This window comes from Lithobates pipiens, unplaced genomic scaffold (genome assembly GCF_037356315.1).
Source record: "Lithobates pipiens isolate NorthernLeopardFrog02 unplaced genomic scaffold, aLitPip1_a1.2 Scaffold_23, whole genome shotgun sequence".
Taxonomy (NCBI): Eukaryota; Metazoa; Chordata; class Amphibia; order Anura; family Ranidae; genus Lithobates; species Lithobates pipiens.
Genome location: NW_027507785.1, coordinates 138645922 through 138672804, shown reverse-complemented (window position 1 = coordinate 138672804; position 26883 = coordinate 138645922). Strand labels below are relative to the sequence as shown.

The 26883-nt window shown below is 47.7% G+C and overlaps 1 protein-coding gene across 3 annotated transcripts in view; it reads left to right on the top strand.

The window, feature by feature from the left end:
* The window catches only part of ADSL (adenylosuccinate lyase), a 688779-nt gene that overhangs the window by 385155 nt on the left and 276741 nt on the right, over positions 1–26883 (top strand). For all 3 annotated transcript variants that reach the window (XM_077452428.1, XM_077452427.1, XM_077452426.1), the window contains exon 10: positions 22501–22591. In XM_077452428.1, the coding sequence (XP_077308554.1) occupies positions 22501–22591 (91 nt within the window). The remainder of the gene's footprint in view (positions 1–22500; positions 22592–26883) is intronic.

The following is a 26883-nucleotide window of genomic DNA, read 5'->3' as shown; positions in this document are numbered from 1 at the left end:
GCTTAATGTTGACGCAAAAATAGTGACAAAGATTTTGGCAAATCGGCTTAACTCCGTCATCTTGACCCTGGTTCATGGTGATCAAACGGGCTTTATGCCGGGCAAGGGCACTGACATTAACATTAGACGCCTTTATACCCACATTTCTAGGGCTAAGGTGGGTCGGGGACAAGGAGTAGTGGCGTCGCTAGACGCGGAAAAAGCGTTCGACTCTGTAGAATGGCAATTTCTCTGGGGAGTTTTGGAGCGCTTTCACTTTGGCCCCAAATTTATCTCCTGGATTCGGCTGCTTTATAACCACCCCGTGGCCAGAGTTCGCACCAATGGTGCGGTGTCGGAGGAATTTGTGTTGGGTAGAGGCACGAGGCAGGGGTGCCCTCTGTCCCCTGGCCTCTTTGCGCTGGCAATAGAACCCCTCGCCATACTTTTAAGGGCGTCGGAGGAGTTTGTGGGACTGCGGGTGGGCCCCCTTAGTGAGAAAATTTCGCTTTATGCGGACGACGCACTGCTTTACCTACCTGATGCATCTGCCTCCTTACAGAGGGCCCTGTGTATTATGGAGGAATTTGCTTCCTTCTCGGGAGTTAGGATTAACTGGGATAAATCCTTGTTGTTCTCACTCTCTCAAGACCCCCGTGATGAAGTCACGCCAACGCCACTGAAATTTGTGCAGGGGTTTCGTTACTTGGGGATTCTAGTGAGAGGAGATCCCAAGCAATACCTAGTTGACAACGTGTACCCTATCTTAGATGACCTGACTGTCAAGTGCCAAGTGTGGAAGTCTTTGCCCTTATCACCGGTGGGTAGAATCAACCTCCTGAAGATGACCTTTTTGCCAAAGTTTTTGTATGTCTTTCGAAACACCCCTACCCTGATCCCGAATTCCTTTTTCCTCAGGGCGGATCGGGTGATCAATACGTTTATTTGGGCTGGAGCGGTGCCCAGGGTGGGGAGGCGGGCCCTTCAGCTGCCTCTTTCGGCTGGGGGACTGGCCTTGCCATGCCTGAAACAATACTACTGGGCGGCGGTGCTGGTGACAGTGAGGTGGTGGTTTGTGCAGTCGAGGTCCAATCCGTCGGTTAACCTAGAGGCGGCCATTCTGGGGTCTTATGCTGCGCTTAGTAATTTGGTATTTAGGGGCCCTAAAGCTCACCCTACGGTCACGTCGAACATGGCGACGACGGTGCGTGTGTGGATGCAGGTGTCGAGGAAGCTTAACGATCCTTTGGAAGTCTCACCCCATACGCCGTTGTGGGGCAACCCGCAGCTGCGCCATTTCAACTCCATCCCGGATCCTGCCCTGTGGGCCAAATATGGCATCACAACCATACAGCAGATTATGCCTAGGGGGGTCCTCCTAAATTTTGATACCCTTAAGAGGGACTTCGGGTTGCCGAATAAGATGTTTTTTCGATACCTGCAACTGCGCCATGCGGCGCGGGCCCAATTCCCTGCCCCAATCTCGGTCTGCTCGCACCAGATTGAAAAGTTCCTTATCTCCAAATATGCTGATCGTGTCCTCTCCTCCTTATACCTCCGGCTCTCCGCTTCGGAACCCGTAGCAGAGTCTGCGCTTTTTCGCAAATGGAGGTCTGATCTCCCTTCACTGAATGAGGAGGACTGGCAGGAAGGCATCCAGAACTATATCCCCCGGATGATCTCTGCACGAGATAGATTCATTCAGCTGAAGTTTATACATAGGGCTTACTACACTCCACAGAGACTTTCGAGAATATACCCACCAAGCTCCGATAGATGTCCGAAATGTGGTGTGGAGGTTGGGACATTTATGCATGTAGTGTGGGAATGTCCAGTTATTCAGACCTTCTGGAGGGAGGTGGTGGGGGTTCTGAATTCGGTGGGGGGCCTCTCGGTGGGGATGGACCCTGTGGTCCTGCTGTTGGGGGTGTGTGATGGAGTGGTGGTGGGCACGCATAGGCAACTGTTTGTATTTTATGCGGCATTTTATGCCTGGAAGACTATTCTTCTAAACTGGAAGAAGGTGGACCCCCCTGGGATTTCTCAATGGAAAGGGTTGATTGACTCCGCTCTTCCACTATATAAGTTGACTTACATGAGTCGGAAGTGTCCGTCTAAATTTGACAAGATTTGGGGACCTTGGGTGGGAGTGTAGTCGGGTCAACCGTGGGATGGGTGGTTGTAGGATCTGGGACGTTCTCTTGTATCTAATTGTTTATTACCGAATGCTACGAGTGAAATGCAGAATTGATGTGGTTTGTCTATTCTATGAGCTGTATCTGGAGGCTTGGCCTCTGATTTCTTCCCCCCCCCCTCACCCCCCCCCCCCCCCACTTCTTCCTCTCCTTCATTTTTCCTTTCACCATCTTTCCTCCCCTCTACCTTTTGACCCTTATCAGCTGATTTGTAAGTTTGATTAACCGACTGGATACTGAACACTGTGTTATGTTGTGTTGTACGATGCACTGTTGTATTGTACTAATGTTTGTTTAATTCATTTAATGGTGATAAATAAAAACGTACCTGTTAAAAAAAAAAAAAAAAAAGATCCGTCGGCTCTGGCTGCTGGGGAGGAACTGGAACGAAGCCGTAATCGGCTTCGTTCCAGTCTCCTCATCGTAAACACGGAAGCGACGTCATGACGTCACTTCCCGTTTACTCGGCTGCCAATGGCGCCGGTTTTAAAAAAATATCCGGTATTCAGAATCGCCGTTTTCGGCGATCTGAATACATTGAAGTGTAAAGGAGGGGTGGGGGGTCTTTTAGACCCCCGATCCCTCCATAAAGAGTACCTGTCACCACCTATTACTGTCACAAGGGATGTTTACATTCCTTGTGACAGCAATAAAAGTGATCAAATTTATTTTATTTTTTTTTAAACAATTTAGTCATTTAAAAATAAATAAAATAAATAAAAAAATAAAAAAAAAATTTTCAAAGCGCCCGCCGTCCCCGCGAGCTCGCGAAGCAAAGAAAACGCATACGGAAGTCGCGCCCGCGTACGTAAACGGTGTTCAAGTCACACATGTGAGGTATCGCCGCGATCGTCAGAGCGAGAGCAATAATTCTAGCAGTAGACCTCCTCTGTAACGCTAACCTGGTAACCGTAAATTTTTTTTAAAGCGTCGCCTATTGAGATTTTTAGGTACCGTACTTTGTCGTCAATCTACAAGTGCGCGCAATTATAAAGTGTGACATGTTTGGTATCTATTTACTCGGCGTAACATTATCTTTCACATTTCGCAAAAAAATTGGGCTAATTTTACTGTTTTTTTTTTTTTATTATTCATGAAAGTGTCCCTTTTCCCAAAAAGTTGCGTTTAAAACACCACTGCGCAAATACCGTGTGACATAAAATATTGCAACAATAGCCGTTTTATTCTCTAGAGCCTCTGCTAAAAAAATCTATATAATGTTTGGGGGTTCCAAGTAATTTTCTAGCAAAAAATATGTATTTTAACTTGTAAACACCAAATTCCAAAAATAGGCTTAGTCATGAAAGGGTTAAAGGTGCTGTGTCCGTCGAACTTCAGAGCAAATGATTTTACAGGGAGTACAAAAATCCTATTTTTTGATTTCCATTTCAAATAATAAAAACAGTTATCCCTATGGTATGGGAGTAATAGAAAACAGTTAATTACATCATTATATTATAAAAACAGAGAAAGAAAGTCAACATCACATGAATTTACTTCATATTTTGTGGTACATCCAGTTATTATTCGCTGTCATAGAGGTGAACCCTCACAGTAAATTTCCAACCGGAATCATTCAACGTGTTTTGAACACAATTTACAATACATTCATCCTCAGGGAGGTACCAAAGTGGAAGTGTGTATATATACAGTGTGTATATATATATATATATATATATATATATATATATATATATATATATATATATATATATATTTATAGTGTGTATTATGTATATTCTCACAAAAGTGGGTACACCTCTCACATTTTTAAAAATATTTTATATCTTTTCATGTGACAACACTGAAGAAATTACACTTAAAGTGCAAGTAAACCCATGGATTTAAACAGTTAAAAAAAAAAAGGCATGCCGGGAATGCTAACTGCACATTGGCTGTGCTCTCAGCCAAACTATCAAACCATCCAATGGCTGGTGTCATAACGAATCACATGTGCAGCACCATAGCAGTTGAAGATTAAACAGAGGCAAAGATGGCAGCTTCCTTGGCTGAAAAAGATAGGGGAGTTTACTTCCACTTTAACTACGGTGTAAAGTACAGCTTGTCTAACAGTGTAAATTTGCTGTCCCCTTAAAATAACTCAACACACAGCCATTAATGTCTCAGCCGCTGGCAACAAAAGTGAGTACACCCCTAAGTGAAAATATCCAAATTGGGCCTGAAGTGTCAATAGTTTGTGTGGCCATCGTTATTTTCCAGCACTGACTTAACCCTGTTGGTCATGGAGTTCACCAGAGCCTCACAGGTTGCCACTGGTGTCCTCTTCCACTCCTCCATGAGCTTGTGGATGTTAGAGACCTTGAGCTCCTCCACCTTCCGTTTGAGGAAGATGCCCCACAGATGCTCAGTAGGGTTTAGGTCTGCAGACATGCTTGGCCCAGTCCATCGCCTTTACCCTCAGCTTCTTTAGCAAGGCAGTGGTTGTCTTTCAGTTGTGTTTATCATGTTGTTTATCATGTCGTTATCATGTTGGAATACTCCCTTGCGGCCCAGTCTGCAAAGGGGGGGGGGGGGGTCGTGCTCTGCTTCAGTATGTCATAGTACATGTTGACATTCATGGTTTCCTCAATGAACTGTAGCTCCCCAGTGTCGGCAGCATTCATGCAGCCCCAGACCATGACACTCCCACCACCATGCTTGACTGTAGGCAAGACACACTTGTCTTTGTACTCCTCACCTGGTTTCCGTGACACACGTTTGACACCATCTGAACCAAATAAGTTTATGTTGGTTTCATTAGACCACAGTACATGGTTCCAGTAATCCATGTCCTTAATCTGCTTGTCTTTAGCAAATTGCAGGTTTTCTTGTGCAGCATCTTTAGAAGAGGCATCCTTCTGCAGACCAATTTGATGCAGTATGGTCTTAGCACTGACAGGCTGACCCCCCACCCCTTCAACCTCTGCAGCAATGCTGGCAGCACTCATACTCATTTCCCAAAGGCTACCTCTGGATATGATGCTGAGGACGTGCGCTCAACTTCTTTGTTCGACCATGGTGAGGCCTGTTCTGAGTGGAACCTGTCCTGTTTAATCACTGTATGGTCTTGGCCACCATGCTGCAGCTCAGTTTCAGGGTCTTGTCAATCTTCTTACAGCCTAGGCCATCTTGTTGTAGAGAAACAATTCTTTTTTCAGACCTGCTGACATCAGTGGCATACACTCAATACTTTACATTGTAGCAAAGTGTCATTCCTTCAGTGTTGTCACATGAAAAATGACAAAAATGTTAGGGGTGTACTCACTTTTGTGAGGTACTGTGTATGTGTGTGTGTGTAATATATAAATATAATGTATTGTGTGTATATGTGTACAGTTGTGTGAAAAAGTGTTCCCCCTTCCTGGTTTTTTATTTTTTGCATATTTCTCACACTGAAATAATTCAGATCATCAAATAAATTTTAATTTTAAAGATAACCCGAGTAAATCCATGATGCAGTTTTTAAATTATTATTTAATTTATTAAGGGGAAAAAAAACTGTTCAAACCTTCCTGGTCCTATGTAAAAGTAATTGCCCCCCATCATGCTGAATCATGAATGAACTTTGATTATCCACAATTTTTTTGGAAAGCTAAGTGAAATTTCACTTGCCTGATTACTGCCAGACCTGTTGAATCAATAATTCACATAAATAGAAAATGTCTGACAAAGTGAAGCATGCTTACAGATCCCACGTTCCCCAGATGCCACATTCTAATAAAATTCAGGAACACATTAGAAACAAAGTAATGTGCATGTATTGGTCTAGAAGGGCTTCAAAGCCATTTCTAAGGCTTTGGAACTTCAGTGAATCATGGGAAGAGCCATTATCCACAAATGGATATAACTGGAACAGTGGTGAACCTTCCCATGAGTGACCGGCCTACAAAAATTACTCCAAGATCATGACTGTAACTCATTCAGGAGGTCATAAAAGAACACAGAACAACCTCTAAAGAACTGCAGGCCTCACTTGCCTCGGGGAAGATCAGTGTTCGTGATTCAAGAATAAGAAAGAGTCTGGGAAAAAATTGCATCCATGGCAGAGTTCCAAGGCCAAAATCACTGCTGACCAAAAAAGAACACAAAGGCTAATCTCACATTTACCAAAAAACATCTTGATTATCCCCACGGCAAATGTTTTCCTAATGTTAATTATTACATTATGCAAAAAAATTAGAAAGGGTAAAATATTTTTTCACACAACTGTATGTAATTGTGTGTGTGTGTGTGTGTGTGTGTGTGTGTGTGTGTGTGTGTGTGTGTGTGTGTATATCTATCTATAGCTCTATATATATATATATATATATATATATATATATATATAATTATAAGGGATGCACCCATACTTGGCATTTTCACGAGTATCGGTACTCGGGAAAATGCTCCGATACCAAAAACCGATACCGGAAGTGACGTCCGTTGGGGGCGGGACACCTCCTTCTCCCCTCCGGCAGTGGGGTTCAGAGCAGTACGCACCAGGACAAGGGGGGGTCAGGAAAATTCACAGCACAGTGGGAACAGGCTGACAGCTGGCCACACCAGCACTCCTGCTCCCGGCTGTCTTTTTTTTAATTATGCAGCACTGCTGCGATCCTCTCCTGCCTCTGTAAACGAGGGTGTGTGATGTCATGACTCCTCCCATCCTGTTTCTGCACAGAGGGAGAGCTAGCTGGATGGCTGTCCACTATCAAATAACAGAGAGTGGGTGGGTCGCCAAGGGAAGGGGCTGGACAGCATCAGAACGTGTGTTTCTATGTGAGGCAGCTGTGGAATCGTCCCTGAAACCAAAACCGAGTAATGAGGAGAGCAAGTCCTGCAAACAGGTTAGTGTACTATACAGGACAGTCTCAGCAGGGTACAGACCAGTCTTATAAACTAGCACCATACAGTATACACAGACCAGTCTGTACCCAAACACTGTACTATATATGTTATACACATTCCAGTCTGTAAATAATGTAAGGTAGGATGTCGGTGTACAGACTGGTCTATACCTAATGCACTGTACTGCGCCTTCCTAACACCCTCCTAACGCCCTGTACTGCACCCTCACTGTGTTGCCTCCTCCCCCCCCCCACCAGCTGCCACCTCTGCCCCCATGTCTCTCAATGACCCTTCCCCAGCAATCACAGCCTTTTTCTTCTCAATTCTCCCACCCCACAATCCCTATTTCTCTTATATTCCTAGACCGACACAGGTCCTCTCTGTAACTAAATGGGTTGTTTAGCCTGCCATTAGGAGAACTAGGCAAAATTGTTACACAATACACAGAACTTTCAGTCCTGCCCCAGGGGGGCGGACCCTGTGCTAACAATCCTCTCCGCTGCTCCCAGCAGACTCAGTTTTTATTTTGCCTAGTAAAGAGAATGATCTAGGAACCCTGTGGGCCCTTTTGGTCCATGTTTGTGCTGCAGGTTTGATGTTTTTGCGCAAGATGTAAGATCCTGGGATCTTCTATCAACTGCCGGCTGGGTGACAGGCTGGTTAATGTTATCTTTGTAGTTTCCCCAGTCCGGCCATCAAGCGTGTGCAGGTCGCAGCTAAGGCTGGGCAGGCCAGGACATGCCTCAGCTCCAGAGGTGGTCGTTGAGCTTCAATGCTCTGGGGTATACATATGACCGGGCTACTGATGTCTGGATCACAGTATACCGGGCCAACAGCTACCCTGTAACTGCGCAGGAGTAGGTCTGTGATGGAATGTCTCCCAGCTCTTCAGGACTGGTTAGTACGGCTCTCCCTACTTCGGTGGGGTGAGCAGCTGGGCATTCCCTGGGGGGTCGATTCGGGGTCCACTTCACCTCCTTATCTTCTCTCCCAAGTCCCTGTCTCCCCTCCTTCCCCCCCCCCTCTGAGGGGGGTGGCTGCATGCGCTGCGGGCGGTGTGTGTGAGGGGTTCGCTGGGTCTCTCACCAGTGGGGGCTTTTTGCGGCTAGCGCTGGTCCTGGTCCCAGTCTGGGGGGTCCCAAAAGGTGCCTGTGGAGGTGTTCTGGCTGTAGGCAGGCAGCACTGTTCTGGGTTTGTCCTGTCACCGCATAGCGCTGTCCGGCAGCCATCTTGACTGTGGGAAATGCATTTTCCCCTTGTGAGCCTCAGCAGCCATCTTCTATAAGATTCTCCTATTAGTTGCATTGGCGGCCCTTTTCTTGAAGCCCGAGCGCTGTTTTCACCGCACTTCTCTTGTGACAGCTTTACATGTGCTCTCACATGCTGTTTCCTGTGTGTACAGGACGCTGGATGGCTCTTTGCTGAACGCTGGAGCAAGATCTGCAGAACGTTTCACCGCTATTATAGACAGCTGCTGCCAACACAGGTTTCTCCACTCTGCAACTGGGTAACCTCCTAGGGACTACAGGCACAGCTAGTGGCATTCACACAACGCCCCAGGGTGGTGAGTCTGGCGCTAAGTGCCCCCTCCCCACGCAGCGGCAGCAGGAGGGTGGGACCTTCACTGTCCTAAGTACCCTTGCAGGTGGCAGACAGGCTAGGGTCAGCAGAAATTGATGTTTCTTCACCCGAAATCCAGGCTATTGCATTTGGGTCACCTGCAGATAGCGCTGTGCCCATGGACACCCTGACGGCGGTCCTTAACTCTTTTGTTGCTAAAATAGAGGCGGTGCGTGGAAGGAGAGGTGCACGGAAGAGTCCCCTACCGCCCCATCCTCCTGGGGAGAGCTCTGATGCAGACTCGGGCCCTGCTGTGGCATGTGACCCCTGCTCTCCCCTATCAGGCGTGGCTGACCAGGACTGTTCGGACAGTGAGGATGATTCCGGGCGCGACAAAGCGCTTGTTGGAGCACTTGTCACAGCTGTGTGTGATACCCTGAAGATTCAGGAGCCAGCGGATCCCTCTGCTGATGTACCGGTCCCTTTTGGGTCCCGCAAGCCAGCACGTTCACCTAAGGTGTTCCCGTATTTGACTTATTTTGACAAATGAATCTACAGGGAATGGGGTCGCCCGCAACTGACCTTTTCGGTCCCCAAAAACTTGGCGGTGTGTTACCCCTTTGAGGACAGCCTTCTCAAGAAATGGTCGGCTCCTCCGGTCGTGGACCCCCCAGTATCTAGGTTAAATAAAGAAACCATGATCCCAGTTGAGGGGACTCCTGCATTCAAGGATCCCACAGACAGGAAGGCCGAGGCGGTGGCTCGTTCCTTGTTTACGGTTGTGGGGTCAGCAGTGCGACCTGTACTGGCATCCGCACTGGTGTCGCAGACACTGAGTGGGCAACACTTTTTCACCGCAAATTGGGAGAGCAACAGGCCTCCCCTGTCTGCGTGGAACTAGCAGATCAACTAGTGCAAGGCCTGAAGTATGTTTGTGACGCGGCCCTGGATACTCTCCTTCTGTTATGTAGAGCTTCAGTGTCAGCTGTGGTGCTGAGGCGCCGCCTGATTTGGCTGAAATGCTGACCAGGCATCCAAGAAAGCCCTGACGGATCTTCCCTTCCTTGGCGACCAGTTCTTTGGAGCCTCGTTGGATGACATTATTAAAAATGCCACGGGTGGTAAGAGTACACTACTCCCACCGGCCAGGAAGGCTAAGGAACCACGCCGCAGGCAAGGGCCTCTTTCCACTCACAAGCGGCTTTTTGGTCCGCCCGGTGCTTCGACAAAATGTCCCCAGCCCGACAGGACGCCCATGGATGGTCAAAAGCGTCCCTGGAACCCCAAGCCTGTGAACAAAAGTGCTACCGCATGAAGGTTTACCCCCACCCACATCTCAGGTAGGGGGTCGCCTTCGGGAGTTTGCAGCCCGGTGTACCTCCCGGTTATCCAACCAATGGGTCTGCGACCTGATTTCCACAGACTACAAGATGGTTTCTCTCTTGACCACCAAACAGATTCTTCCCCTCCAGCATACCCGCATCCCCGGTTCGCCGGGAGGCCCTGTTAGGGGCAGTGAGGGACTTGCTGAATCAGGGGGTGATCGTACCAGTACCGGAATCAGAACGCTTCCAGGGGTTCTGCTCAAATCTGTGGTTCCCAAGAAGGAAGGGGTACGTCCGATCTTGGACTTAAAAGCCCTCAATCACTTTTTAAAAGTGCAGAGGCTCAGAATGGAATCAGTTCAGTCAGTAGTCACTGCACTCTCTATCAAGGGGACTCCCTAGCGTCCTTGGATATCGGGGATGCGTACCTGCACATACCCATATGCCTTCGGCATCAAAAATTTCTGCGTTTGGCAGTCGGGGAAGCCCACTACCGATTTGTGGCTCTTCCCTTTGGCCTGGCATCAGCCCCCCGAGTCTTTACCAAAGTACTGGCTCCAGTATTGTCGTTGCTGAGGCAGCGCGAGATCGTGGTCGTGGGTTACCTAGACAATCTCCTCCTGAGAGCATCTTCCACCTCAGAATTAGGAGGATGTGGTGATCACCATGCAGACCCTGAAAGAATTTGGGTAGTTGTTTGAACCTAAAGAAGTCGGTGGTTGTACCGACTCAGCGTCTGGAGTACCTGGGTTTACTATTGGACTCCAGGGAAGCAAGGATTTTTCTCCCCTCAGACAAATTGCTGACTCTTAGATCCTTTGTCAATCTACTGATGAACCACAAGTGGTCGTCGCTCCGCTTTTGCGTGCGGGTACTGGGGCTCATGGTGGCCTCCTTAGAGGCAGTACCTTATGCCCAGTTCCACACCAGAGTCCTGCAGAAGGAGATATTGAAGAAATGGGACAAATCTCCGTTGTCCCTGGATCGGCAGATCCAGGTGAGCCAACCAGTCAGGCACTCCTTGATCTGGTGGTTGAGGTCCCCGGTGATTCAGTCCGGAAAATCGTTCCTTCCTCTGAAATGGACGGTGATCATTACAGATGCCAGTGTCTCCGGCTGGGGTGGAGTGATGGGGATTCAGTCGGCTCAAGGCCTCTGGTCGATGGAGGAATCCAAGTTGCCGATCAATCTGCTCGAATTGAGAGTGATCAGGCTGTGTCTCCACCCTTGGTTGATGAGTCTTCAAGGGCGTCTGATCAGGATACAGTCAGACAACGCCACGTCTGTGGTGTACATAAATCACCAAGGGGCAACAAGAAGCTCAGCCGCTGCTCAGGAGGTCGCTCACATACTTTGGTGGGCAGAGCGACACGTACCGGCCCTGTCTGCCATTTCCATCCCGGGGGTGGAAAATTGGCAGGTGGACTATCTGAGTCGACAGATGCTGGACCCAGGAGAGTGGGCCTGAAGTGGGGCACACCAGATGTGGATCTATTGGCCTCCCGTCTCAATTGAAAGGTACCAAGATTCGTGTCCAGGACCAGGGATCCGTGGGCAGACGCGTCAGACGTACTGGTGGCTCCATGGTATCAGTACCAGCTGATCTATGCCTTTCCTCCACTTAAACTGTTGCCACGCCTGCTGCGCAGAGTGGAAGCCGACTGGGTTCCAATGATCCTGGTGGCCCCAGATTGGCCTCAGCGGCCCTGGTACGCAGACCTGGTGCGTCTGGTAGCAGATGCTCCCTGGCGGCTACCACTGCGGGAGGACCTCTTCAAGGTCCAATCTTTCACCCTGCTTTACCATCGCTGGCTTTAACGGCATGGCTGTCGAAAGCCAGGTGTTGAGGAACCGGGGTCTGTCAGACTCGGTGATTCCAACTATGTTGAGGGCACAGAAATCTTCTTCTTAGAAGATATATCATCGTACCTGGAAGGCCTGCATCTCAATGTGTGAGGAGAAAGGATGGCATCCGCGATCCTTTTCCATATCCAGGATCCTGCTGTTTCTCCAGCAGGGAGTGGACCAAAGATTGGCATTAAGCACCCTCAAAGGGCAAATCTCAGCCTTAGCTGTCTTTTTTTCAATGACCTCTGGCATCTGTGTTGAGAGCGCTGAAATCTTCTTCAAGGAAGATATACCATCGTACTTGGAAGGCCTATATCTCCATGTGTTAGGAGAAAGGGTGGCATCCGCGCTCATTTTCTATATCCAGGATCCTGCTGTTTCTTCAGCAAGGTGTAGACCAGAAGTTGGCGTTGAGTACCATCAAGGGGCAAATTTCAGCTCTAGCTGTCTTTTTTCCAGCGACCCCTGGCATCTCACTCATTAGCGAGTACCTTTGTTCAGGGGGTGCGGCATGTAGTCCCTCCGGTGCGTCCACCGTTACCTCCGTGGGATTTGAACCTGGTGTTGGCGCTTCAGAAGCCGCCGTTTGAGAATCTCAGGGAGATTCCCTTGTTGACCCTTTCACAAAGTGTTTTTTCTAGTGGCCATCACATCGGCCAGGAGGGTTTTGGAATTGGCAGCCTTGTCATGCAAGTCGCCTTATCTGGTCATCCACAGGGATAAGGTGGTGTTGCGTTCGCAACGGTCCTTTCTACCAAAGGTGGTTTTGGCTTTTCATATCAATGAGGATATTGTATTACCATCGTTGTGTCCTAAGCCGAAGCATCCCAAGGAGGTGGCCCTTCACGCTTTCGATGTGGTTAGGGCCCTGAAGGTGTACTTGTCTGCCACAGCTCCCTTTCGGAAGTCAGACTCACTGTTTGTTTCTGTGGCTGGTCCAAAGAAGGGCATGGCGGTCTCGTCGGCCACCATTTCCAGGTGGATCAGACAGATTGTAGTCCAAGCCTATGCTTTGAAGGGGCACGTGCTCCCCTTTCCAGTCACGGCCCACTCTACAAGAGCAATCGGAACGTCTTGGGCCTTCCGACACCAAGCGTCTGTCGCTCAGGTGTGTAAGGCCGCGTACACACGCGCGGACTGTTTGCCCAACCTTGTTCGTCAAACAGTTTCGGCAAACAGTCCGCTCAAAATTTGCATGAGCGGACTTGCCCACACACGAGCGGACTGTTTCAGCGAACTGTTTGCCAAACAGTTCGCTCAACTTTTGAAATGAACGGACTCGCCCACGTAAGGAGGAGGCAAATCCGCCCATTTCGAGCGCGTGTACAGGTAGGCGGGGCCCGCGAGGGAGACGTCGCGGGCTCCGCCGCCTAGAATGGGCTTAAAGGGGAACCCCAACGCCGAAAAAAATCGGCGTGGGGGTTCCCCCAAAGTCCACACCAGACCCTTGTCCGAGCACGCTACCCGGCCGGCCAGGAAAGGGGGGCGAGCGAGCGCGCCCCCCCTCCTGAGCCGTACCAGGCCGCGTGCCCTCAACATGGGGGGGTGCCTTGGGGAAGGGGGGGGGGCGCGCGGCCCCCCCACCCCAAAGCACCTTGTCCCCATGTTGATGAGGACAAGGGCCTCTTCCCGACAACCCTGGCCATTGGTTGTCGGGGTCTGCGGGCGGGGGGCTTATCGGAATCCGGGAGCCCCCTTTAAGAAGGGGGCCCCCGGATACCGGCCCCCCACCCTATGTGAATGAGTATGGGGTACAATGTACCCCTACCCATTCACCTGTGAAATAAAGTACAAAAAAAAACACAACACAGGGAAAAAATATTTTATTGCACAGCTCCGGGGGTCTTCCGTCTTCGGGGGTCTTCCGTCTTCGGGGGTCTTCTCGCCGGACTCCTCCGCTATCTGTGTGTAGCTCTTTTACTAGCGGAGGAGTCCGGCTTTCTTCCTCCCCGCCGCCGGCCTCTTCTCCCGACTTCGGGGGTCTTGTCCCCCTCTTCGGTTCTTCTGCCGGGCCACCGCGCCTTCTTGTAGCTCTTTTGCAGGCGGTGGCCCGGTCTTCTGTCGCCGCTGCCTTCCGTTCTTCTGTCGCCGCCTTCGGTTCTTCTGCCGGGCCACCGCGCCTTCTTGTAGCTCTTTTACAGGCGGTGGCCCGGTCTTCTGTCGCCGCCGCCGCCGCCTTCCGTTCTTGTTCTTCTTCTTCTTGTTCTTCTTCTTCTTCTCCTGGAGATGTTGACTCGACGAGCTCTCCGGCCGGAATGCCAGAGCCGCGCTGTGCCGTCACTTATATAGTGACAATGGGGCGGTGTCACATGGTATATGTCACATGGGTTGGTCACATGGTGACCCCGCCCCCTTACGATGTCATAGTCCCCATGTGACATCAACCCATGTGACCAACCCATGTGACATATACCATGTGACACCGCCCCATTGTCACTATATAAGTGACCGCACAGCGCGGCTCTGGCATTCCGGCCGGAGAGCTCGTCGAGTCAACATCTCCAGGAGAAGAAGAAGAAGAACAAGAAGAAGAAGAACAAGAACGGAAGGCGGCGGCGGCGACAGAAGACCGGGCCACCGCCTGTAAAAGAGCTACAAGAAGGCGCGGTGGCCCGGCAGAAGAACCGAAGGCGGCGACAGAAGAACGGAAGGCAGCGGCGACAGAAGATCTGGCCACCGCCTGCAAAAGAGCTACAAGAAGGCGCGGTGGCCCGGCAGAAGAACCGAAGAGGGGGACAAGACCCCCGAAGTCGGGAGAAGAGGCCGGCGGCGGGGAGGAAGAAAGCCGGACTCCTCCGCTAGTAAAAGAGCTACACACAGATAGCGGAGGAGTCTGGCGAGAAGACCCCCGAAGACGGAAGACCCCCGGAGCTGTGCAATAAAATATTTTTTCCCTGTGTTGTTTTTTTTTGTACTTTATTTCACAGGTGAATGGGTAGGGGTACATTGTACCCCATACTCATTCACATAGGGTGGGGGGCCGGTATCCGGGGGCCCCCTTCTTAAAGGGGGCTCCCGGATTCCGATAAGCCCCCCGCCCGCAGACCCCGACAACCAACGGCCAGGGTTGTCGGGAAGAGGCCCTTGTCCTCATCAACATGGGGACAAGGTGCTTTGGGGTGGGGGGGCCGCGCGGCCCCCCCCCTTCCCCAAGGCACCCCCCCCATGTTGAGGGCACGCGGCCTGGTACGGCTCAGGAGGGGGCCTTTCCTGGCCGGCTGGGTAGCGTGCTCGGACAAGTGTCTGGTGTGGACTTTGGGGGAACCCCCACGCCGATTTTTTCGGAGTTGGGGTTCCCCTTTAAGCCCATTCCAGGTGGCGGAGCCCGCGACGTCTCCTTCGCGGGCCCCGCCTACCTGTACACGCGCTCGAAATGGGCGGACTTTCCGAGCGGGAACAGTTTGCTCATTTCGAAAGTAGCCTACACACGGGCGGACTGTTCGCTCAAACACAGTTTCAGCGGACAGTTTTTCGGAATTTCCGAAAGACTTTGTCCGTCCAACTGTCCGCTGAAACTGTCCGCTGAAAGCCCACACACGGGCGGACTGTCCGCCCAAACAATGTTCAGCGGACAAGGTTGGGCGAACAGTCCGCCCGTGTGTACGCGGCCTAAGGCGACGACCTGGTCGTCTATCCATACGTTTACCAAGTTCTACAAGGTAGACGTCAGTGCATCGGCTGATGCCTGTTTTGGCCGCAAAGTTTTGCAGGCGGCTGTGTAGTTGCAATTGAGTTTTTTTCCTGGTTTTTCAATAAAAACAAAGTACTGTTTGTTAATGCACTGTTAATTACTTACGCAAAAAAGTTGCGGTGTTGGGGATCTCTCCTGTTGAAAATGCCCGATTATGGCGGTGTGTTTTTCCGCACACTGCTGTTTTTTTGTGTGGGTTTAGTTTCACTAGTTCCCACTTGCCATGGTGGATGAATTTTTAATGCTGTTTTTTCCCACCCCTCGTTTGGCAGTGATTGGGGACGTCCCATGTAGTTACAGACAGGATCTGTGTCGGTCAGTGAATGTAAGAGAAAATAGGGTTTTTGTACTCACCGTAAAATCCTTTTCTCTGTAATTCACCAACCGACACAGCACCCACCCCTCCTTTTCTCTACGTTATACTGCTTGTTGACTTACTGAGTCTGCTGGGAGCAGCGGGAAGGGTTGTTAGCACAGGGTCCGCCCCCCTGGGGCGGGCTTGAAAGTTCTGTGTATTGTGTAACAATTTTGCTTAGTTCTCCTAATGGCAGGCTAAACAACCCATTTAGTTACAGAGAGGAGCTGTGTCGGTCGGTGAATTACAGAGAAAAGGATTTTACGGTGAATACAAAAATCCTATTTTTACCCTGCCTTCACTTCCCCCTCTACTTCCCACCCTGTCCTCACCCCAACCTCGCCCAACTCTCTAACAACCCCTCTCCCAATCCACCCCCCTACCTACACGATAGGTATCGGTAATTGGTATCGGAGAGTACTTACAAAAAAGTATCAGTACTCTGTTAAAAAAGGGGTATTGGTGCAACTATATATAAAATCATTTATGTTCATTCCCATCCCCCCCGTCCCCCCAATTAATGTACATATTGACCTAAAAACACAGAATTGTTGACATTTTTGCAGATTTATTAAAAAAGAAAAACTGAAATATCACATGGTACTAAGTATTCAGACCCTTTGCTGTGACACTCACATATTTAACTTGGGTGCTGTCCATTTCTTCTGATCATCCTTGAGATGGTTCTACACCTTCATTTTAGTTCAGCTGTGTTTGTTTATACTGATTGGACTTGATTAAGAAAGTCACACGCCTATATAAGACCTTTTAGCTCACAGTGCATGTCAGAGCAAATGAGAATCATGAGGTCAAAGGAACTGACTGAAGAGCTCAGACAGAATTGTGGCAAGGCACAGATCTGGCCAAGGTTACAAAAAAATTTCTGCTGCACTTAAGGTTCCTAAGAGCACAGTGGCCTCCATAATCCCTAAATGGAAGACGTTTGGGATGACCAGAACCCTTCATAGAGCTGTCTGTCTGGCCAAACTGAGCTATCAGAGGAGAAGAGCCTTGGTGAGAGAGTTAAAGAAGAACCGAAAGATCACTGTATCTGAGCTCCAGAGATGCAGTCGGGACATGGTAGAAAGTCAACCATCACTGCAGCCCTCCACCAGTCGGGGCTTTATGGCAGAGTGGCCCGATGGAAGCCTCTCAGTGCAAGACCCATGAAAGCCTGCATGGAGTTTGCTGAAAAAAAAAAACACCTGAAGGACTCCAAGATGATGAGAAATAAGATTCTTTGGTCTGATGAGACCAAGATGGAACTTTTTGGCCTTAATTTCAAGTAGTATGTGTGGAGAAAACCAGGCACTGCTCTTCACCTGTCCAATACAGTCCCAACAGTGTAGCATAATGGTGGCAGCATCATGCTGTGGGGGTGTTTTTCAGCTACAGGACAGGACAACTGGTTGCAATCGAGGGAAAGATGAATGTAGTACAAGTACAGGGATATCGTGGACGAAAATCTTCTCCAGGGTGCTCAGCACCTCAGACTGGGCCGAAGGTTTACCTTCCAACAAGACAATGACCCCAAGTACACAGCTAAAATAAGGAAGGAGTAGCTTCACAACAACTCTGTGACTGTTATTGAATGGCCCAGCCAGAGCCCTGACTTAAACCCAATTGAGCATCTCTGGAGAGACCTAAAAATGGCTGTCCACAAACGTTTACTGTCCAGTCTGACAGAACTGGAGAGGATCTGCTAGGAGCAGTGGCAGAGGATCGCCAAATCCAGGTGTGAAAAACTTGTTGCATCTTTCCCAAAAAGACTTATGGCTGTATTGGGTCAAAAAGGTGCTTCTACTAAATACTAAGCAAAGGGTCTGAATACTTAGGACCATGTGATATTTCAGTTTTTCTTTTTTAATAAATCTGCAAAAATGTCAACAATTCTGTGGTTTTTTTTGTCAATATAGGGTGCTGTGTGTACATTAATGAGGAAAAAATGAACATGAATAATTTTAGCAAATGGCTGCAATATAACAAAGAGTGAAAAATTTAAGGAGCTCTGAATACTTTCCGTCCCACTGTATGTATATATAATGTACACCGTGTATGTGTATGTATGTGTGTGTGTGTTTATAATATACACAAACCTATTTTATAGTATTAATGTCTCGGTTCTGCTACATGGGTTATGCCCAAGTCTCTCCTCTTTGCCCGAGGTCTGTGCTCAGTTCTGGGGGTCATAGATTAAGCCACATGAGATTATGATGTAAGTTATTGGTGCCATGTATGAGGATGTGCCAATTGAATTAATGGGATATTGTTGAATTATAATGCTATTCACTTCCAGTGTGGGTCCAGTTATGTGATGTTGACTCTCTTCCTTGGTTTTTATAACCTAATGATATATTTAACTTTTTCTATTACTTCCATACCATAAGAAGGTCTGTTTTTATGATATACAATGGAAACCATATGTATATATATCTTTTTCATTGGTTGCCTACAAAATCCCAGAAAGAGGTTTTGTATAGATTTCAGGCTCTCATTTAAGAGGGAGAGGGGGTGGAAAGCTTGTGGTTCTTGAGTATCCTTTGATGTTTTGGGGATCATGGAAATGTGCATTCTAAGTGTCTCTGGGCAATTTAAGGACCCATGTTTCAAATCATTAAAATAATTGGTTAGATGAGGAGCCAGAAGCTCTGAGTACTTGTAGTAAAGGCCAGGGAAACCATCCAGCCTGGGAGCTAAAGAAGTTTTTTTTAAGGACTTGATAGTCCAAACATAAATCCAAAGCTATGTGGGAAAATGCAGGGAGGCTCAGATCAAAGAAAAATGCTTCTGCTTGGTCAAGGCGGAATATGTTAAGTGTAGCATAAAGCTTTGATAAAAAGTCCATAAAAGATTGATGTTGTCTGCTGGGTTTTAGAGATTGAGCCTCCTGCAGGCAAATGAAACCAGACATTACAGTTTACTAACTGAATTAAGCTTCCTGGCTAGCATCAGGCTAGGTTAGTCTGTGCAAGTATGGTATTTGTTTTTGGTCCAGCGCAAGGCCTTTTTCGTATGTCCAGCTACGTGACCAGGGCCTTAAGAACCTTCCTGTTTGCTATAGTGGGGTGTGCCTTCCAGTGCGCCTCCGCATCGGCTAAGAGGGAATGTAGCTTTGAAAGGCTGCGTTCCCGATCCTGGCAGCTGAATGATTTGGCCATGTGCAGTGGCCTTATGGGCCTCCCACAAGGATACTGTCGAAGAGACAGAGCCAATATTGTGTGCAAAATGTTTGGATTTCAGGATTAAATATGTTGGCTCATCGACTGAGTAGTTAAAGATTCATAATTGCGGTGGGGGGGGGGGGCACCTAACAATGCCCAGAACGGTGACCAGTAGGACCAAGGGGTCATGATTGGACCAGAGGGAAGCAGGGATGTTTTGTTTGTTTTTTTTGTGTTTTTTTTTTACCAGGGGGAGATTAGGAGGGTGCATAAATATGATTGATTCTACAAAAACTGTCATGAGGTTAGAATAGTAAGTGACGTTGTGGGCGGTCGGGCAGAGTTGAGGGTAACATTAGTCTCCCATGAGGAGGCCTTTTTGATGTTGCAATATCACCATACAGAGGTGAGAAAAAAATATATGTTGAAACCTGTTGGGCGTGTAGTAGGGTAACTAGCAATTTCTAGGGCACAAGTTAAACAGGAGATTAGAACAAAAGGTGATTAGGACTCTTCTTTCAGTGGCTGAGGCTGTGTAAAATGTGGGAATAATGCGGAGACCGATACCTTGGAGCAGAAGTCTGAGCAAACTTAGTCTTCTGAAGGCATACATCTACAGTATATGTTGAGGTTTATAGTGATGGAAAACATTGGACCACTTAAAGGGGGAGTTGAAGCCATGAATATTGTGAGAGTAGATTTTGAATGGGGCGGTGGCCATGGTGGAGGAAAATTGAGGCACTCATCGGCCAAAGCGCTTGTCAGCCAACAAACTATAAGCTGACTAAAGGATAGTCCGGTGAGTTCTGAGACCCAAAAGGGAGAAAGTAGAGGGGGGGGGGGGGAAGAAAGGGGGAGAAAAGACAAGAATTGAAAGTTATTGAGAACACACCATCGGTGAAACTGGTCACCGGACACACAGCTGCTATTGTGAACCTCAAGAGACACTCCCAAGGGAATCAGGGGAGAGAGGAAACCAAGACACTACCGGCGCTATATCTTGAGGGAAGAAAAGGGGAGGTTAGGTGGGGGGGGGGTGCAAATCTTTTGCTGATTTTGCAAGACTGTTATGTCAAGTTCATTAGCCACTTACAGCCACTGTAGCTTCTAGTTTTCAGCTTTCCAGATCAGCTGACTGCTTGGCTGCTACCAGGGTGGGGATATACTGCAATTTTGCTTGGGGTATGGCATTCACCTATGCAGGTGGTGCAATATAAGTTGGCAACAGAGTAATATAAAAGTTCAGGGATGTGGTCCTTCCTCTGGTGGAAACCTGTCCCTGAAGACCCAGTAGGGGATATGCCCACTGGCAGAGCAAGGACCTGGATGGGCCTTAGTCCCTAATATGCATTCCTCAGCTTATGGGACTTCAAAGGAGCTGCAGTAGGTCAGGGTTTCAGCCCTGTATAGGAGCCTGGAGTGCCGTCAGCTCAACCCCTGTAGATCTAATATGGAGAGTTGGACTGTTTGTCAGACACAATATAAATATTTGGCACACTGACAGGCTGATCTACACCCCCCTCCCCCACCCCTTCAACCTCTGCAGCAATGCTGGCAGCACTCATACGTCTATTTTCTAAAGACAACCTCTGCATATGATGCTGAGCATGTGCACTCAACTTCTTTGGTCAACCATGGCGAGGCCTGTTCTGAATGGAACCTGTCCTGCTAAACCGCTGTATGGTCTTGGCCACCGTGCTGCAGCTCCGTTTCAGAGTCTTAGGAATCTTCTTCTAGCCTAGGCCATCTTTATGTAGAGCAACAATTCTTTTTTTCAGATCCTCAGAATTCTTTGCCATGAGCTGCCTTGTTGTACTTCCAGTGACCAGTATGACCGAGTGAGAGCGATGGCACCAAATTTAACACACCTGTTCACTCGTCACACCTGAGACCTTGTAACAATGAGTTACATGACACCGGGGAGGGAAAATGGCTAATTGTGCCCAATTTGTATATTTTCTTTTAGGGGTGTACTCCCTTTTGTTGCCAGTGGTTTCGACATTAATGGCTGTGTTGATTTATTTTGAGGGGACAGCAAATTTACGCTGTTATACAAGCTCTGAACTACTTTACATTGTAGCAAAGTATCATTTCTTCAGGGTTGTCACATGAAAAGATATAATAAAATGTTTACAAAAATGTGAGGGGTGTATGTGCTTTTGTGAGATGCTGTGTGTGTGTGTGTAGATATAGATATAGATATATATATATATATATATATATAGATATAGATATATATATTTATTATGTATGTGTGTGTGTATATATATATATATATATATATATATATATATATATATATATATATATATATATTATAATGTGTATGTATATGTGATCCGACAATTCTTGGTAGGGGGCACACATGCGTGCCGGCGGCTGCTTGCTTTTGCTGTTACACACATTGCAAGCTGATTGGCAGGTGCAGGGTACTCTGTGTCCTCTAGCACCCGCCATTTAGCAGACAGAAGGACTGAACTGCGTTCTGCCTATGTAAACAAGACAGATCACAGTACTGACAGGAGAGAAGGGATGGAGTTTGTGTTCCTGCAAAGCAGGGCATAAATTCCATCTCTTCCCCTAGTAAAACCACCTCACACAATATAGTGGGACACAGTTAACCCTTTAATCTCCCCTGATGTTAACCCCTTCCCAGCCAGTGTCATTAGAACAGTCACTGCATATTTTTAGCACTGGTCACCAAAAAGTGTCAGTGCCAGAATGTCCGCCGCAATATTGCAATAGTAAAAATGTATAATGATCACTGCCATTATTAGTAAAATAAAAATATCCCATAGTTGGTAGACGTTATAACTTTTGCACAAACCAATCAATATACGCTTATTGGAATTTTTTTACCAAAAATATGTAGCAGAATACATATTGGTGTAAATTTATGAAGACATTTTAAAACAATTTTTAAAAAATTATTGGATAGATTTTATAGCAGAAAGTAAAATATATATATATTTTTTTTAAATACCGCAGAGGTGATCACATACCACCAAAAGAAAGTTCTATTTGTGGGGGTAAAAAAAGGGCATACATTTTATTTGGGTACAGCGTTATGTGCCCACACAATTGTCAGTTAAACTAAAGCAGTGCCGTATTGTAGAGAGTGGCCTGGGAAGGATGGGGGGTAAATCTTCTGGAGGTCAAGTGGTTAATTGTTTAGTTGTATTAAAAGTAGACCCTGCTTTCTAGATTTTCACTTGAGAATCAGGTTAGCAGTGTTTGTGGAAAGCGGTCGGTATTGTAAAATATTTAACAAAAAATAGTATGTTAACCGTGTGGATTACCCCATTTACCATGCCAGCTGCACATTACAGATGCATTCTTTTATGTATGTACCGGAAACCTGTGTTGCCCCCGAGAGAATTATACTGCCCTGCCCTGCTCTGCATAGCATGACTGCTTCCCATTTCAAATTCGCATTATTAGTATACAAGCATCATGGGTATGCTGTCCAGGGTGCCCTGGTGTATGCTTGTGTATGGTACTTAATGTAAAAGACTTGGCTACAGCCGTCTGTTTATTTTATCATGTATTTACTCTACAGGCGAGTCAGTTTGGCTGAAGCTTTTCTGACGGCGGACATTGTTCTTAGCACTCTGCAGAACATTTCTGAGGGACTTGTGGTTTATCCAAAGGTAAGATGAGACACAACTTCAGAAGCCTAATACACGAAAAGCTAAATCAAAAATGTTTGTCGTACATTATCTGACACAGGATCTATAGTCTTTAACCATACTTCCAGGTAATTGGACGCATGCAAAATAACAAACTGCAGGGACATCCCTGATATAACCCCTGCCATGTCTACCTAGGTTCAGCTTTTTTACTGATGTTCTTAGGTGAAATGATGCTCTCTGCTGAAGGGAACTTGCCAATTTTGTGCAAGGGATTTTTTTATTTTCTTGGAGACTCTTCTGTGAAGATTCCTGTGAAGATGCACTAGAATCTCTCCACATCCTAGATTACCTTTCTGCAGGCTCCGGCTAGGCAGACTCTTTGGCTGAGCCTTGGAGGACCATGCCTGGACCCTGCCTGGGGAAGATGTAGAGCCAGCCTGTAATGTCACTTGGGCACTGGATCCTGTGTGGGCACTCATCTTTGCACATAAAACATTAAGTTTGCAACAGGGTGCCAGTACAGGTCCAAGACTCTAGTCTACTAGAGGTGTAGCCTTATTCCTGAAGACCCTTTTTTGGAGGTGTGCCCATTGTGGAGTGTGTCGCCAAGTTGAAGTCTAATCTTTTGGCTCCTAATGTGTAGAAACACTCCTGTTGTAAATACAGGATTTGTGCCCTTATGATCTGTCCCAGGGTTCTGCCATCCCTATGCCCTTGGCTGCGAAGGTACGCAGGCTGCAAAACTTTTTTTAATTCAACGTTATTAAAATTTTTCCCAATAAGCAAAATTTCCATACAAAAACAGTAAAATGCGTTCCTTAAAAACATACATCATGGGACACAGAGTTAGGCTAATATTCATTACCAACTTGGTTATACTTCATCTCCAGGTGAATGGTCACTGGTAGACCAAAGGTCTTTATATAAGAAGTGATCCCCTATATAACCCCCTCCCATTCAGGGAGTACTTCAGTTTTTTTACCAGTGTCTGCAAGGTAGATGGCACGGTTGTTTGAGTTCTCTGAGCTCCAGGTCTCTAGTCCCACAAACAGTTCTTAAATGAATCAAGGGATTGACTGATCGGATCCATTTGAAACAGGCTTTATATGCTTAGATAAACCAGAGCCTCGCAAATAAGACTCAAAATCCTGCGAAATTTTTCCTGTAATGTGGCCTCTAGGCGCTGGACCCTGTGAAGTGGAATCGCGGACACCACAGAGCTAAGGCATTCCTGCAGGTTGCTTTACAGGTCCAAGGGAGTGGACCCTAAATAGGAAAAGGGTTCCGCAGTGAAGGGTGAAGATTAGACTCTTAGTTTCTAAGCTGCCCTGCGCCTGGATGGGTAAGTGAAACTCCTTTATTTATTGTGGGGTGTCCCAGTGTTTGTAAAAATCGGTCAAGTTAGAGAGAGGCTGGACACCTGTGTGCTGTGACCATATGGGGGAGTTTTGGGCTAGCTGTGGGTGTTTGCAAAGTTTTCCTTTTTTTTGCTTGTGTCTGGCTGTTTTTTTACCTGTATGATGGTGCACAACGGTGCGCCATTTCGCCTTGGTTCGCCCATGGAGCACATATGCGTTCACAAAAGCACCACTGGGCTTAGCAGTTTTGGTGGCCGTGGCGCACTCGGCTTTGCCGCACATGCGCCATAGCCTTTATCTGGGCATACGAAGATTTGCGGCATATGCAAATACAGCCATGCCCGTTTGCCCTTAAGCTGTTTATGACAAGCATGCAGTGCTTCCAGAGGGCAGCTGTGGGACACAGAGCAGGCTCTGAACTATGTATTTGCAGTGGTGCATTTCTCCTTACCCGGGTAACGTGAGTCGCCAGGTGTTGATTAGCAGGATTGATGCATAGGGACTTAGTGACCCCTATTGAAGGGTTTCCCTTCTGAGGTATGTTAATACTACACCCAGGCACTTTTTTTGTGGCTAGTAACTAATAACTAATACTACAGGGAAGCGCACACCTATGTTATCAGTAGTTGGTGATGAACCTAGTCGTATCCCTATTGTTATATCCCCTGAAAGACCAGAGGCATCTGGGCAGTATGAGCCACTGCGCCTATCTGGTATTGTGCCTACAGTCAACACTGCTGCTTCACCCTTTATCACCAAGGATGAACTGTCCTTGGCCCTAGTCGGGTTAGAGCCCAGGATTGCTGGCATGATGGCCTCCATCCCACAGTGTGGCAAGAAGCGTGACTGATCCCCCTCCCCGGAGCCTCCTAGTTTGGAGCAGGAATGGGTTGAGGATGGGGGAAGAGCTTAAAAGTTCAGGATTCTGTGGAGGGCCTGGTGGATGAGTCTGCTTCCGAGCAATCTGGACAAGAAAGATATCCAGTTGTGGTCTGCCTCTTAGTCGCAGAAGCTTTTGATCCTGACTCTTACTGAAATGGTTCTTTCTACCTTTAAGTAGCATCTTGCAGAGGTTGCTGAGCTCCCCTGGTCCTCTTTGGGGTCCCTGAGGCCTCTTCAGGCTGCACAGGCTTTCTCCTTACACCCTATTTTGGATCAATCGGTGTATACTGATTGGGAACATACAGGATTTCTGTTCCTCTTTTAAGAGGTTTTCTCTTGTATATCCCATGGATTAAAAGTGCAGCATGCCAGCTGTAGATGCAGCAGTCTCTTCCTTTAACAAGAATTTAACGTGTCCGGTAGATAACGCACATGGCTTGAAAGACCCTTTTGACAAGAAATTGGAGTCATTATTAAAGGCTTCCTTTTCTTTGGCCAGTTCAGCTATTCTAAACTGGGACACAAGGCACACTTTTGGACCTAAGATCCCTGAACCAGCATCTACTAATCCAGTCCTTTATGATGGTGTCTGTCCGCTGAGTTGTAGCCTCGCTCCAGATGGGAGATTTTTTAGCCTCCATCGATCTAAAAGACGCGTATTTACGCGCACCTATCTTTCAGCCTCATCAGAGGTTCCTGCGATTTGCAGTAGAGGAATGTAATTTTCTGTTTGTGGCTCTACCCTTCAGGCTTGCTACAGCTCCCCAAATGTTTACAAAGGCCTAGCACCAGTACGGATTCTTTTAAGGGCCCAATGGATCCTGGTGCTCAGGTATCTGGATGACCTCCCACTCATTACAGGCTCTAGAAAGGAGCATAACATGCACAGTACGGTATTTGAAAAGCTTAGGCTAGATCATAAATACCTAAAAGTCAGCCTTGAAAGTCTAAAGTATTTAGGTCTGATCCTATATACGTTCCAAGCAAGAGTATTCTTGCCACCCACAAGGATCTGTGCCCTGAAGGATCAGGTGCGTCAGATAAGGGGCACCAGACAATCCTCCATTCAGCTCTGTATGAGTCTTCTAGAGAGGATGGTATCCTCCTTCAAGGTAGTATCCTATGCCTAGTTCCATTCCAGGCCTTTACAACAAGACATCTTGTTTGCTTGGAACAGGAGAGGACAAGCCCTGGATTATCAAATGTTCTTATGTCCTCGGGCATGCTTAACCCTAAACTGGTGGTTGCAGGATGAGAGCCTGCGAATGGGAAAATCCTTCCTCTGGGTAACTTTGAGAGTACTGACAACAGATGCCAGTCTCTCAGGCTGTGCAACAACCATAGAAGGGCTCACAGCTCAGGGTAAATGGTCAAGGACAGAACAGACCCTGCCCATCAACGCCTGGAATTACGGGCAGTACGACTGGCCCTACTGTCCTGGACAGTAGAGCTTCAGGACTGCTCTATCAGGGTTCAGTCTGACAATGCCACTGCAGTGGCCTATATAAACCACCAAGGCGGTACCAGGAGTCGTTCAACTCTGAGGGAGGTGAACCACATACTAGCCTGGGCAGAGGGAGGTGCAGATTCTATCGGCAGCCCATATTCCGGGAATAGAGGATTTGAAGGCAGATTATCTCAGCTGCCAGCAGATCACCCAGGGGTGTTCAGGAAATTTGCCAATGTTGGGGATGGCCACAGGTTGACCTACTGGCATCCAGGTTCAACAACCAGCTACAGCAGTTTGTGTCCCGAACAAGAGATCCTCTGGCAATCAGAGCAGATGCTCTGGTAGTTGCATGGAGCCAGTACTCCCTGGTTTAGGTTTTCCCTCCGATCCTTCTCCTTCCACATTTGTTGTGCATTATTCGGAGAAAGGGGGTTCCAGTCATTCTGGTGGCATCCGCCTGGCCCAGAAGGCCCTGGTTCCCAGAGATTGTGAGACTGACAATAGATGGGCCATGGGTGCTTAAACATTGCCCCAATCTTCTGTCTCAAGGTCCTATATTCAACCCCAGTTTACATTCTCTGAATTTGACGGCATGGCTATTGAAACCAGGGTGTTAACAG